General features: G+C 42.4%; 1 protein-coding gene across 7 annotated transcripts in view; it reads right to left on the reverse strand.

Annotated features, from left to right (window-relative positions):
• SNX27 (sorting nexin 27) overlaps nucleotides 1-9,489 on the reverse strand; it is an 83,865-nt gene extending 74,376 nt beyond the window's left edge. For 2 of the 7 annotated variants that reach the window (XM_060138635.1, XM_060138624.1), the window contains exon 1: nucleotides 9,014-9,489. In XM_060138635.1, the coding sequence (XP_059994618.1) occupies nucleotides 9,014-9,333 (320 nt within the window). In that variant the 5' untranslated portion in view covers nucleotides 9,334-9,489. Of the gene's footprint in view, nucleotides 1-5,003; nucleotides 5,111-9,013 lie in introns of those variants that run through there. The other 5 variants (XM_060138642.1, XM_060138663.1, XM_060138649.1 and 2 more) reach the window with 5 other exon arrangements.
• Nucleotides 9,490-15,079: the final 5,590 nt, after the last annotated feature.

The raw sequence follows: 15,079 nt of genomic DNA on the forward strand, positions 1-15,079 counted from the left end.
AACTGCACCCTGAATCCCAACACCCATTTCCTAAATATTCAATTCGTCTCCAGAGGTACTGTATTTGAGTGTGAGGAAAAGTGTAAATCTATCACTACTACTGAAAAAACAGTTCAAAATACCTTCATCTATGTAAGAAGCCCTTAGAAATGAATAACAAGATAGATACTTTTTAAGTCATATGGCCCTTCAGCAATCAAATACCATCCTTTAACCCAAATTAAGTTTGCACAATTTTTTGGAAGCTGAGGAACACAGACTACAGTACAGTTTTTGTTAAGTTGTAGTCTATTTCAGCATATTGAATAAGAAGAAAGTTACAGTAAGACCTTTTCCAAATCAGAAACATAAAGGATAATTTGGTAGGCCAGGGAAATCTAAAATAATCTATTAGCACACAATTCAGAAAGGGAAACTGTAGTGTCACATTTCCTTGGATTCAAAACACCAGGTAAAGAGAACAAAACTCATTGTCGTTTCTAAGAAAAGAGATGCAAGTTACATACCTTGAGAAAACAGATCCAAAAAATAGTTTTTAACCCTACCAGAATCAAAATGATCATAATTTTGGGTAAAAAGAATTAAGTAACCTGCATGATACATTCAGTAGACAAACTGCACACTAAATTACAAACTTTATCATGATTAAACTGATCAGCAAAAGAAGTGGAAGAAGTTTCCAAAACTTTCACAGAGGTCATCACATCTCCAAATATTAAGTTAATCAATTTTCAAAACATACTAAATAAATATAACTAGATAGGCCCACAGATATAAAAGTACTGTCGGGGGCAGGGGGTTGGAGGGGAGAGAGAGAGCTTCCTGGTTAATCACACTGAATAGTTCTGTAAGAGTAATCAGCCTCTTCAAAGCAGCTGGGAGAAAATCCACACAAGCAGCTGACTCTGCAGACTGCTCTGTACTTTTCCAAAGAGAAGTAAACTAATTACTTGTGTTTCAAGTCCACAGAATACACAGACCTGTCATTCTAGTCTTGCTCTGAGGTCTCACATACGAATCTGCAATTTCAGATAGCTTAAGCAAAAACCATTTTTTTAAAAGATGTTTTCATAACAACAGAAGTTCATTAAAGGAAGTACACATAAGAGTACTCAAATGCAGTACCTTACTCTGCAACTTTAATACCTTGCAGATAGGTGTATTTCCTCAACTATATGAAAACCTTATTAGTTAGCAGGGAGCAATAAATAATAAACAAAAAAGACTACACACATACTACCTAGCATTTGACTGATACCATATCACAAAATCTAATTCTGAAGTACCCCTCACAATACTGACAGGAGAAATTCACTGTACGGTCACCACCAATTCTTAAACTTATCTGGGGCTTCCCTGGTGGCGCAGTGGTTAAGAATCTACCTGCCAATGCAGGGGACGTGGGTTCGAGCCCTGGTCCGGAAAGATCCCACATGCCGCGGAGCAACTAAGCCAGTGCGCCACAACTACTAAGCCTGCACTCTAGAGCCCACGATCCACAACTACTGAGCCGGCGTGCTGCAACTACAGAAGCCCGCGTGCCTAGGGCACATGCTCCGAAACAAGAGAAGCCACCGCAATGAGAAGCCCGCGCACCACAACGAAGACCAGCCCCCCACTTGCCACAACTAAAGAAAGTCTGCGCGCAGCAACGAAGACCCAACACATACAAATAAATAAATAAACAAACTTATTTGAAGGATCTTTGTAAGAATTTTCATTTTGAATGTAGACTTCAGGTATAAATCTTAGTACTATACATATTAAGTTCCCTGTCTGTCTTCCGTCCCACTCAACTCCCAGCAACATGCTGTCTGCCAAAATAAAAGATTTAAATTAAAGGAGGCATCTTCAAATCAGAGGAGTACAGCTAAAACAGAACATCTGTAGGGCAGAGCACAAGTGGACCTACGGCATATAGGATCAAACTTACCAACTGTAAACACAATAGTAAGTACAGTCATATAAAACATAAGAGAAAGAGAAACAGATATTTGAGAAGCTGAACTGTGCTGTGAGTAAAATACATATACAAATTAAAGGCAACCAGCTCCTCACCAGCTGCTCCCAGCTCTGGGCATTAGAGCTTAGTTGTCTTTAGTTCCCTTCTTTATATAGTACAAGACAGCCCAAGAGAGTAGATGCTCTGAAATTCTTCTAACAGTGATTTTCCTCTTTGGCCTTGGAAATGTTATTCAACCTCTTCAGGTAAATAATTAAATAAAAACTAAATTCTCAGGGAGTCCTGGGTATTAATGCACATATAACGATATTCTGACCTCAAAAACAGAATAAAATCCAAACTTTTTAGCACGGCAATCAAAACCCCATTTGATCTAACCTGAAGCACAGGTGTCTATAAACAAACAGCAACTTTCGATTCCTTGTTATCCTAAGATCCTCCCTTTGGTCACACAGTTACTTCAGCCTATAAAATCTTTCCCCCTCTTCTGCCTACTAAAATTATACCTGTCCTTCAATCACAGTTTAAAAGCCTTCTATGACCCATCCACCCACCAATCTTCCAATCTTCTCAAGCATATTCACTCTTCTTACCTCTAAACTCCATTGTGTTTTTCATTTATCTCCATTATTTCATTTTGCTTTACATGCAGTAAATTGTTTACATGCACCTTCCCCACTGCAGTGTAAGTTTCCCAAGGGCAGGGATGCAGGGACTCTGTGACTCATACAAGCCTAACAGTACTTTACACATAGTTTGTGCTTAATTGTGGTACCAGGCTGAACATGAGGTGATTATTAGCCAACATCATAAAACTGATACCCTAAATCACTGGTTTTTAAACAGTGGATTACAACCTAATGAGTCATGAAATTAATGCAGTGGGCCACCATCAGCATTCAAAAAACAAAACAAAAAACCCAAAATACTGACGGACTAAAAAATACCAGAGTGCATGATACTAGTAAACACAGTTTTGTGAAACTTGTTTCAGGTGTTGTTTTTTTTTAACTGGGTGTAATACAAAATCTATGAGTTTCAATTTTTTTAAAAATGGTTTTAAACTGCCTAAATTTTTTTTTCCAAATGTGGGCCTGGAATTGCACCACCCATACACTGGCTCTTACTAGACTGCCTAAGTGAAGCACAGAAACCATCTCTATAGCTGACAGTAGAAGAACAGAATGACCCTAACTGGCGCTAACCTAAACCACTACAATATCCTTTGTGCCAGCAATGTCAGCATCTAACAATGAACTTACCACAGATCATGCTCCCAAAGCACTGTGCAGTGATCATAAATCATAAATGTTTGCTTGTCAACTGAGTCTCTTTGCTTGTCTACCAGATCATAAGAATTATTCCCAACGGGACTTATCTAAAAAAACAATTATCCTTTAGAGCGTGGTAATAAACCCTCTCCTGAAACAAACTGGAGAAGTAGTGGCTGGAAAAAGAACTGTTCTTCACCATAACTTATATGACCCAAACAAATCTTCACGTTACTAACAAAAAATCTTTTCCTGGTCACAGCAACGTTGCAGAAGACATTTCTGTGGGGAAGATAATGCTATTTTCAAATTTAGTTTTATTATTTTGCCGCCTCCACTACCTATGGAATTAAAAGTATTTCTTGGGGTTGCAATTACGATCGTCATGCTCTCTTCACTGATAACTAATAAAGATAGCAACAAATAAGGGCAAAGAATGCCTATTTTGGTCCCCCGTCTTCTACCCAATTTAACAATAAGAGAGACAGGGTAAATAAAGATATAACACGGTTACATTTCAAAATCATAGAACCAAAGTTCAACTGCTATCCAACTTCATAGGGATATGACTGAATTTTAAGAATTTTAAGTGACTTCAGTCAAGAATAGTTGACTATTAACAGTCAAGAATAGCTGAGAAAACAAAGAAATGGAAAATACACTGGATTTAGCTTCCAAAGACCTGGGTTTAATTCTGGTTAACATTCATTAGTGCAACACCCAGTTTCCTCTCTTATGAAACAGGGATAATACTCATACATTCATTCAGCAAGCGTTTATAGAAGAGTACTTTCTATGTGCCGCTAGATATTTAGCTACAGAAACAGCATAGACATAGTCCCTGCCACCAAGGAGCTTATATTTTCCCTATCTCACAAGGCTCTTGTGAAGATCAAATGTAAAAACACTGTGCAAACTGTAACACTATACAAATTGCAAAGTAACATAATAATTATTATTAACTTGCTCTACCTCTTAACCCTCACCTTTATTACAACAGCTTATCAAGATTCAAAAAATAAAGTGTAGATGATTAGATACAACAGTTAGTCCACTATCTACTGAACGGATTTTCCTAAGGGCTGGGATTTCAAGAGCCTAATAAATCACTTTGTTCATATAGTCTTAGCTAATGACTCTCTACATAATCATGACAATAAAATGAACTGAAAATTAAAGGCTTGTAGTTTCACTCCAGGTATGGGGTGGGTATGTTGGCTGCATTACCCACACCTGGCCAGGGAGTAAAAAATAAAGATTTCTAGGCCCCGTGCAAGACCTACTGAATCATAACCTTTAAAGGGTGAGCCTGAGAATCCATACTTTTGACAAGCACACCCAGTGATTCTTACGCTCACTAAAGCTTGAGGATCACAGCCATAAAAACTTCCTTTGATCAATAACCATGATTTCAAACACCATTTACAAAACCTACCTGGAAAATCTAAGCCAAATAGAATTCAGCTACAACTGAGAAAGCAGATCCTAAGAATGTACTTTTTTAACTCATAAAAATATTTCGTGTGGCCCCAACCTCTTTTTAGTCAATTTTCAAATTTTCACATAAAATTTTAAAAAAACAAAAACAAAAAAAGAATGTCCATGACATATTTATACGTTTTTAAAATAAATTATCACTAAACAAATATATATACACCCACAAACATCTTTTTCTCATGGTTTAACTTTAATACAGAAAAGTTATATTATCTTGTAGCTATCAAGAAGTAAGGTGGGACTTCCCTGGTGGTGCAGTGGTTAAGAATCACCTGCCAATGCAGGGGACGTGGGTTCGAGCCCTGGTCCGGGGAGATCCCACTTGCCACGGAGCAACTAAGCCCATGAGCCACAACTACTGAGCCTGTGTTCTAGAGCCTGCGAGCCACAACTACTGAAGCCCACGCACCTAGAGCTTGTGCTCCGCAACAAGAGAAGCCACCGCAATGAGAAGCCCGCACACCACAACGTAGAGTAGCCCCCACTCGCCGCAACCAGAGAAAGCCCGCACGCAACAACAAAGACCCAACGCAGCCAAAAATAAAATTAATTAATTTTTTTAAAAAAGAAGTAAGGCATATACTCTCTGCCTAGCATAAATATATCATGATATTGAACGCTTACAAGCCAACCTTAGGGTCCATGCTTACTGAAGACCATATTACCCAAACACCAAAGAGACAAAACACACTAGCCAACAGACAAACCTAATCTCTCAAAAACAGACAGTACAATATCCATATCCACTGCACCCTTAAACCCTCCTAAGGGCATCTCTCAAGAAATCAATCAAGAGCCCTTGAAACTGTCTTAACCTTAAGAAAATCACCTGAAGTCTAATATTTCTTCACATGCTATATGATTAGTGCAAAGACATATTTATTTTGGTTCTATTTGTTGAAAGCATCCTTTACTCACTAGTCTCCAAGTGTATATACATCAAAGGGAAGACACTCAATATATGTTACACTGGAAAAATTACAAGGTGAAGGCTAACATTGCCATTCAAGAAAACTTTCCATCTGCAGTAAGATTCAGAGCCCAGAAGGCTTGTTCATACTCCAGCACCAAGCCCTGCAACATGACTCTTTCCCTAACCAGTTAGAATCTAGTCAGCTTTGAAGGGAGAAAGGACAAACCAAACCATATTGAATTTAATTTAATGACTTCTCCTAGATTCAGTTAGGACAAGGCCTTGGTAAGCAGCCTTTAAAGAAATGCACAGAAAAAATGCTCTTTTTTGTCCAAGCTTCTATTCTTGTAAATCTCACCTGTTCTTTCAAACCTCTATCGGTTGTCCAAACTACTGCAATATATGAAAATTGGAATACAATAATCTGCATATTGGAGGAAAGTGTCTAAAATCGGGAAAAGTCTTAATCAACAATGATTTGTTTAAGAAGGTCCAGACATCCACCTATAACTCGATACAAACTACATCTACACAATAATAATCTACCTATGCCTACTCTGACCCTACTTGGCACTTCATCAACATGCAAAGCTTACCTGGGACAACAGAGAGGTTAATTTAAGGAACATGGGTGAGAGACAGAAAAAAGTGTTGCCTAAAGAATGCTTTAGGAAAATCAGTATCAACCTAACCAAGATCAAAACAAGTAGCAGATACAGATATCCCTCAAGAACAATGTCTGTTTGCTCTCTGTTTTCCTCCTCTCACTTGAAAACCTAAGGAGAAGATGTAGACTTTGGAAGAAGGGAAGGACAGAGAAAGAAACTGTATAGTTGAGGACCCAAACAATTTACCACCTATCTTGGCTCTGTTACAACTATTACTATTTTCACTATAGTAGCAGAGAAACTTCAAAGAATTTGGAAATCAAAATACAGTTGGAAGGTGAGAATCCAATGCCAGGTAGATGTCCAATCATCACAACATTCCAGAAAAAGGTTCTCTAAGCAAAGAGTGCTCTTTTTGCCCCACCCACTAAAAGAGAGAAAGTTGTATACTCATCACCACTAAAATGTAATGTCTTTTCTCTAGAAGAAGAAATGGGCCTAGACTGGAACCTGGGCCTGAGGCAAGTCCTTCTGTCTGTCTGGGGAATCATCTGAGGTCTCCTTTAGAGTACCTAGTTTATATCTGGACTCTGCTGCAAAAACCACAGTACTCTACTCCAATAAAGAGTAAATGATTTAGAACTTTATGATAAATTTATAATTTTAAATAAATACTTCAGTTTTAAATTTAAAAATAAACAGCTGGATACAAAGTTAACTTCCAAAGGGAAAGGAAAATGACAATTCCAAGAGCTTCTATCAGAAGGAAACATCAGCCGCAGATTTTGAGTTATCTAGAAAGAAAAGAATTAGGTGCCCAGGTACAAAGCAAAAGGTCACTACTGCATTCTGCATCTGAATGCCCTGACACCCAAAAAATTAAGAATATATTGCCAGAGTACCAGAAAAGTCATAGGACATTAACAGAAAAAAGAACGCATCTATTTACAGGAAGGACAGAGGATAGGTATAATAGCTTCAAACACTTACTTTGGTGAACTACTCTTTCTTGAGGTGGAAGGTAAGAGGAAACAGAATGAATGGATACCATAGAGTAAGAATGTCAAGGATAAGGGTAAGAGGCATAAGCTGAATAAGAAGGGACAGACTACTCTATAGGTCCTTCAAAATACTTATCCCCTTGAAACATTGATCAAACCTACTGTATAAACCTACTGTTCTACTAGAGGAAAGACTGAAGGTTATGGAAATTATGGTTAAAATAACATTTATAATAATGAGAAAGAGGGAATTCCCTGGCAGTCCAGTGGTTAGGACTCTGAACTTGCACTGTGGTGGGCCTGGGTTCAATCCCTGGTGGAGGAACTAAGACCCCTCAAGCCGCGCGGAGCAGTCAAAAAAAGAGAGAGAAAGATTCATGAGGGCAAATCCTAGCACTGAAAGAGAGGGCAAAAGTGTGAAAAAAGAATATACAAGAGTCAGTAAGCAGGAGAGAGATATAGGATTGAAGACTGCTGAGGAGAATGGAGACAATGAGAGCATACACCACCTACCAGTCAATCAGCAATCACTATACAAATCTTAATACAAAGTATAAAAACACAAATGTAACACCTGGATTAAAGGAGTAGGAGGAGGTCTGCAAAGAAACTGCAAGACAGGGCAGCATCCTGCCAGAGCTTTAAGGTATTCGGTGAGGAAGTAAGGATGAAGGAATATGAAGCGGGAGGCACTGCAGCAAGGAAAGAGGATGGGTTTCAACATGAAGGAGCCTAAAAAAGAGAAAGAAGGGAAAACAACCTCAGAGAGAAAGAATAGGATAAAGTCAAGCATGATATCACAAGAGAACAGACTAGAAGAGAGAATGAAAATGGCATGCCCTGAAAAAGTGGGGAGGTCAAAGACCCAAAAGGGGCTGTAGTTGGGGGGAAGTAGGAGCTAAGGAGAGCTCTACCATAAACCCGACTAAAAAGAAATATGAGTATGGTGCAGAAGTGAAGACAGGGGCCAGAACAGGGATGCTCTCAGAGGGATGTGGTGATGGAGACGCTAGATTCAAAATACTGGTGTGATAAGGGGACTACTGTGAAGAGAAACTATCGTGTCAAAGACGACACCACCATCAAAAAAAAAAAAAGCAAGGGTCAGAAAAGAAGGTATTCTCAGAGTATGAATACAAAAAAGAGGGGAGGAAAGGGACACACGGTAGGACAGAAAAATATAGAGTGCTTAACCATAAGGAGAGGGTAACTAAGGAAAGAAAAAGGAGTGCAGCGTGGAGGGATGATGTTTCCGGAAGAAAAGTAGGAGCCGACCAAAGGTCCTGCCTATTTGGTTTAGAGGGCAGAAGGGACGGTCCACGGGGGCTAAAAGGAATGGTGGAGAACAAGAAACTATGATGCTCAAGATGAGAACTTGGGGAGGACACACAGTGGCTGGGTCAGAAAAGGAGATGCTGTCAGTCAGAAGCAGAAAAAGGTTCAACAAGAGGAAAGCAAGGGGCACCGAGGAGCAGAAAGCAGCATGCCAAAGGGGAAGGCAAGGGGGCAGAAAAGAAGCCAAAGCAATGGGGGCAGGGGTAAAAGCAGTAGGGGCACTGGGACACTGGAGATTACAGGGAGGGTGCGGAGGTCCCAGAAACCCGGGGTGTGGGGAGGTAAAAGGGCCAATCTCCATGGAGGGGCGGGGGGCCGGTTCGGGGGTTGAGGGGAGGTGCGGCCTGAGGGTGACAGGGGTAGAGGGGAAATGCAGGGACAGACAGAGGGGAAGGGGTGGGGCGGCGGGCAGCCCCGATACTCACACCTCCAGAATGCGGTCCCCCTTGCGCACCCCGGCCCGGTCGGCCGCCCCCCCGGGCAGCACGGCGCTCACATGCTGCAGCGGCGCGTACAGCTCCCCGTTGATGCTCCGCAGTTGCCCGCCCTCGCTCACTTGGCCCCGCACGTTGAAGCCGTAGCCGGACTCGGACTTGACGATGCGCACAACCCGCGGGCCGCCGCCTCCCCCGCCGCCGTTCCCGGCGCAGTGGAGCCCAGACCCCCCACCGCCGCCGCCGCCGCCGCCACCTCCGTTCCTGTGAGGGGCTGAGGGGTGAATCCCTTCCCCGTCCTCATCCGCCATCTTGCGAGCGAGCAAGCCGTACTCCCACCACCCTACGCCTCCACTCCCTCCGCGCGTGCTCGGCTTTCTCAGCAGCCGCGCGACCCCCGGCGCGCGCGCCCGCTCCGCCGACGGCGGGACCCGAGTCGGCCACGGAGCTGCCGGCGCGGGTAAAGGGGAGACAGGGGGCGGGGGGAAAGAGGACGGTTTAGACGCCGTGAAGCCTCCTGGGAGTTGTAGTTTCTGAATGGTGGGGGCGGGGAGAGGGCTGGGCCCGGGCCGGAGCTGAGGTTATGTGACGCAATTTGGGCGCAAAGCCTGCTGGGGGTTGTAGTTCACCTTTCAAGCTCTTCTTAGGAGTGTCCTTTTGGGTGGTGAGCAGGTAACCCAGCCTGGAGTGGAGGTGACAGATTCATCTGCTGACGTGGAGGATATTTTATTTTTCTTTCATTTCATAATCTTTAAAAAACAATAATATTAGGACAACTTGATGTTTGTGTCAACATAGTCTTAAATTATAACAACTCGTTTGCTCAGTACCTTATGTGTCTACATACTTTTTTTTTTCAGTCCCCGCGGGCTCGCAGGCGGAATCTTAGTTCCCTGACTAGGGATGGAATCGGCGCCCCACCCCCATCCCCTCAGTGGAAGCGGGAGTCTTAACCACTGGACCACCAGGGAAGTCCCTATATACATTATTTTATTGAATGACCCCAACAATCTTGTGAGACAACTGGGTCATGAATTCGCTTCTCTATTTCAGTATTGGGAAACTGAACCAAAGTCATCCAGCTGTTAAGTAACAGGAACCAAGGCCCAGTTATTTTTGTGCAACTTTCTTTTCATATATTGCAACTACATAAAAACTTGCCCCATCTATGTAAAAAAGCATATGTAGAGGAAACTATATGGTCTCAGTGATTTAGACCTGGACATTAGAGTGTCCAAGTAATAATTTCAATTGAGCAATGATTTTGTTTTTTAAGTTTTAAAATATCCATTTTTTTTCTTATTGAAATATAGATGATTTACAATATTATGTAAGTTTCAGGTATACAACGTAGTGATTCACAATTTTTAAAGATTATACTCCATTTATAGTTATTATAAAATATTGGCTATCTTCCCTGTGCTGCACAATATATCCTTGTAGCTTATTTATTTTATACACAGTAGTTTGTACCTCTTAATCCCCTACCTTTATCACGCTCCTCCCCCCTTCCCTCTCCCCACTGGTAACAACTAGCTTGTTTTCTGTAACTGAGAGTCTGTTTCTTTTTTGTTATATTCACTACTTTGATTTATTTCTTAGACTCCACGTATAAATGATAGCATACAGTATTGAGCAGTGATTTTGAAGTTACCGTTACTTCAAATTCATTTTGTTTCCCCCAACAACACAGTAGAGTTCTTTGCATATGGCAGCAATTGATGTTTTTTGGCTACCTACCCGAACACAAACTTGCAGATATTGTGCAGAATGCTTGGCAAAGGCAAGTAAGAAGAACAAGAGCAAAAATAATGAAAAATAGCTTACTTAAGCACTTAACTGCTCAAGTCTGGTATTTGATTTTACTCTACTGGCAGGCTAATAAATTAATCTGTTACTGTATCATGGATGCTGATAAAAGACACAGAATTCCTGGGTCAGAGACAAAGGATTTTTACTCGCGACATAGGGAGGAACTTGAGCTTCAGCCCCTTTGTATCAATTCCTCTTGCCCCGCCAAGTGCCACAGGGATGACATGAAGGGCTCAGATGAATGCTGTGCACTTGGTGGGCTTACATCACAGCTGGGGAACCCGCTGTTTTGTAGGAAGCAGTAAGCAAACCTGTTGTTTGTCCTGGAGGGAGAGCTTACTTCAATACTCACAGCTGCTAACTGTAAACATAACCCTGAGAAATGACCCTGGTAAAAAGCAGTCAGGGCTTTGCATTCTTGTCATACCCAGGAAGGTGGGTAGAAGCATGAAAGACCCATGAAGGACTGTCTCTCTCAATGTAACTATGTGCCAAACACTATTCTAAGCACTTTTTTTTTTTTTTTTGACTGCGTTGAGTCTTCGTTGCTGCGCACGGGCTTTCTCTAGTTGCGGTGAGCGACTCTTCTTTGTGGTGTGCAGCCTTCTTATTGCAGTGGCTTCTCTTGTTACAGAGCAGAGGCTCTAGGTGCACAGGCTTCAGTAATTGTGGCACGCAGGCTCAGTAGTTGTGGCTTGCGGGCTCTAGAGCACAGGCTCAGTAGTTGTGGTGCACGGGCTTAGTTGCTCCACGGCATGTGGGATCTTCCCGGACCAGTGATCGAACACGTGTCCCCTGCATTGTCAGGCGGATTCTTAACCACTGCACCACCAGGGAAGTCCCCTCTCTCTTTTTTAAATCCCTGCAACAAATACACCTTCCAGTGACCCCATCTCCCCTTCAGTGAGTCACACGCTTTTGTAATACCCTCCCCTTGAGTGTGGGCAGGACCCGTGACTTGCTTCTAGACAATAGAATATAGTGAAGATGATGATGTGTCACTCCCATGGTTACAGGTACATTATATAACATTCCTTCTTAGCTGACTGGGGTGAGAGTCTCTTGCTGGCCCTAAAGAAGAACGCTGCCATGTTGTGAACTGCTGGTGAAGAAGGCCCATGACAGGGAACTGCAGGAGCCTCTAGGAACTGAGAGTTGCCCTGAGTGGACAGCGAGAAAATAGGGCCCTCAGTCCTAAGCCTGCAAGAAATTCTGCCAACAACCTCATGAGCTTGGAGGAGGATTCTTGGCTCCACTAGGGAACATAGCCCAGCCAGTGCCTTGATTGCAGGCTTGTGAGACCCTGCAGAGGACCCAGCTAAGCTGAACCCTGACTCCTGGACCACAAAAGTTGTGAGATAATAAATGTGTATTGTTTTAAGCTGCTAAATTTGTGGTAATCTGTTACAGGACAATAGATAACGAATATAACTCCTGTTGCATCTATGGTCAGTGCTACTCAGTTTAGATCAATTTAATACTTAGTTTAGCTTTACCTTTCCAATCTGAACATAAGCTTCTTGAAAACAAGGAACTTGTTACATGTGACTTGTCATGCCCTCAGAGTGTAACAGAGTGAGAGGCACAAGAGAAGGAGCTCAACAAAGGTTGATAGAATGTTAGTCCAGGAAAGGACCATAAAGTGGCTAATAATACCTGCTGCATAGGGACATGGTGGGGACCAAATGAGAATATGTGGGAAACACCTAACATAATATTAATACTTAGCACAGAGCTATTATTAAGAGTACTAACAGGGAGGGAGGCTCAGGAGGGAGAGGATATATGTATACACATAGGCTGATTCACTTTGTTGTACAGCAGAAACTAACACAACATTGTAGAACAATTATAATCCAATAAAAAATACTAATTAATATCACATCTAGCCCTATTCCCTCATTTTGCTGGTAAAGGAATAGCTCCCTCCGCTATCACCCTTTGAAAAAGGAAGTAGATCCAGCAAGGTACAATGATTTTCAAAAGTCATTCAGTAGGGCTTCCCTGGTGGCGCAGTGGTTGAGAGTCCGCCTGCCGATGCAGGAGACACGGGTTTGTGTCTCGGTCTGCGAAGATCCCACATGCCGCGGAGCGGCTGGGCCCATGAGCCATGGCCGCTGAGCCTGCGCATCTGGAGCCTGTTCTCCGCAACGGGAGAGGCCACAGCAGTAAGAGGCCCGCATACCACAAAAAAAAAAAAAAAAAAAAAGTCACTCAGCAGATCAGTGGCCAGCACCCAACCCTAAGCAGAAAAATTAAATGGCGTGAATGAGGAAATAAGGCATGCCATTTCCCAGGGAGTCATGAGTTGAAGAAAACAAAAAGAGGGCTCTTTTTTTTAGGCCTTTGCACTAATTCTGACTCCTTTCATTTTCACTACCTTTCTGTACTTTTTTCTGTGAAGACCACATGAAAAATCACTTTTTTGGTAAACTGAATTAACTGATATGCTAGAGTGGATAAGACCTAGAGACTAGGGCTTCCCTGGTGGCGCAGTGGTTGAGAATCTGCCTGCTAATGCAGGAGACACGGGTTCGAGCCCTGGTCTGGGAGGATCCCACATGCTGCGGAACAACTAGGCCCATGAGCCACAACTACTGAGCCTGCGTGTCTGGAGCCTGTGCTCCACAACAAGAGAGGCCGCCATAGTGAGAGGCCCGCACACCATGATGAAGAGTGGCCCCCGCTTGCCACAACTAGAGGAAGCCCTCACACAGAACGAAGGTGCAACACAGCAAAAATAAAATAAAAATTAATTGATAAACTCCTACCCCCAACATCTTTTTAAAAAAAAAAAAAAGACCTAGAGACTAGAGGGTTTATGAGTCAAGATTCCTTTAGTTGCAAGTGACAAACTCAATTCAAATTAGCTTAAGCAAAAAAGAGAATTTATTTGTTCACATAGCTAAGGAGGACACCGGGTATTTCCTTAATTGTAGCTGTGTAACAAACCATCCCAAAGCTTAGTGGTTTAAAACCATCGATTTATTATTCTCTTGGACTCTGTGGGTCAGGAATTCAGATAGGATACATAGGGATGACTTGTCTCTGCCCCTGCTTGATGCCTGGAGCCTCACTTGGGAAGACAAAGGCTAGGGGTGACTCGATGGCTGGGTTCATCTGGAAATGTCTCATTTCTGGTGGTTGAGGCTGGCTGTCTGCTGGGACCTCATCTAGGGCTGTTGGCATGACTCCTATACATGGTCTCTTCATGTGGCTATCGGCTTCTTCAAGCATGGTGCCTGGTTTCCAAAATCAGATGTCCCAAGAGAATAAAGCAATAGTGTATGGCGTTTTTATGACTCTGTGTCAGAAGTCATATAGCAGCACTTCCACCATACTTTTTTGGTCCAAGTGGTCATAAAGGTCTGTCCAGGTGCAAGGGGAGGGGATATGGACACCACCACTCCATGGAAGGAGTATCGATGTTGCAGTGTAATTAGAGTATAGGGGATGGGATATATCATGGTGGCCATTTCTGGAAAACATAATCTGCCACACTGGGATAGCTCATAGATTTAGAGCAAATGTTATAGGAACCTAGGCCTTAAGGTCTGACACAGAGAACTCAAGGTCATCTCCCTCTTTTTCTTCTGCCTTTCATTTTTGCTCATCTCTGTTTCTCTTTGTCTATTAGCAAAAAACACCTTGTTTTTCGCAGTGTCTGTATCTAATTTCCTAGGGAAGGACTTTTGCCATTCCTTGAGTCATGTGCCTACCACCTGGACTGATTGAAGTTGCCTGGAGAATGAAGAACAGTGATTGTCCAAACCAGGATCACATGCCCAGCTCACATGTCTAAAAGAAAGTTTGCTGTGTAGGCTCTGAGGAATAGCTAGTACAATCTGCCACAGGTTTAATGTAAGTGAGCGTTGATGTCAGCTTCGTGTGTAATTATAATTACGTTAGTTTCCTATCAGTATTCTGTAGTTGCAGTATTTCAAAGCCCTTTACCTGGTCACCTTCATATGATGCCCTTGTCTTCTACTTTGTCACACAACAAATCTCTGAGATTTGCTGGGTTTCCCATTGGAGAGAAAAGCTCCCTGGTTCTTACAGCCATACTGGCTGGCTTTTTTCACCCATTCCGTCTCACCACACCTGACTGGCATGTTTCACAGAGCTATTCCCAAATATCATTTTTTACCATCCTTCCAGTTGCAACTCCCTAGGCAATTGCCACTCTGTTATTTGTGTCTCTCTTCATTTTCTCCAACGTCTCCCCTCCCCTTTCTTTTCTGAAAA

Source organism: Lagenorhynchus albirostris, chromosome 2, assembly GCF_949774975.1.
Source record: "Lagenorhynchus albirostris chromosome 2, mLagAlb1.1, whole genome shotgun sequence".
Lineage (NCBI taxonomy): Eukaryota > Metazoa > Chordata > Mammalia > Artiodactyla > Delphinidae > Lagenorhynchus > Lagenorhynchus albirostris.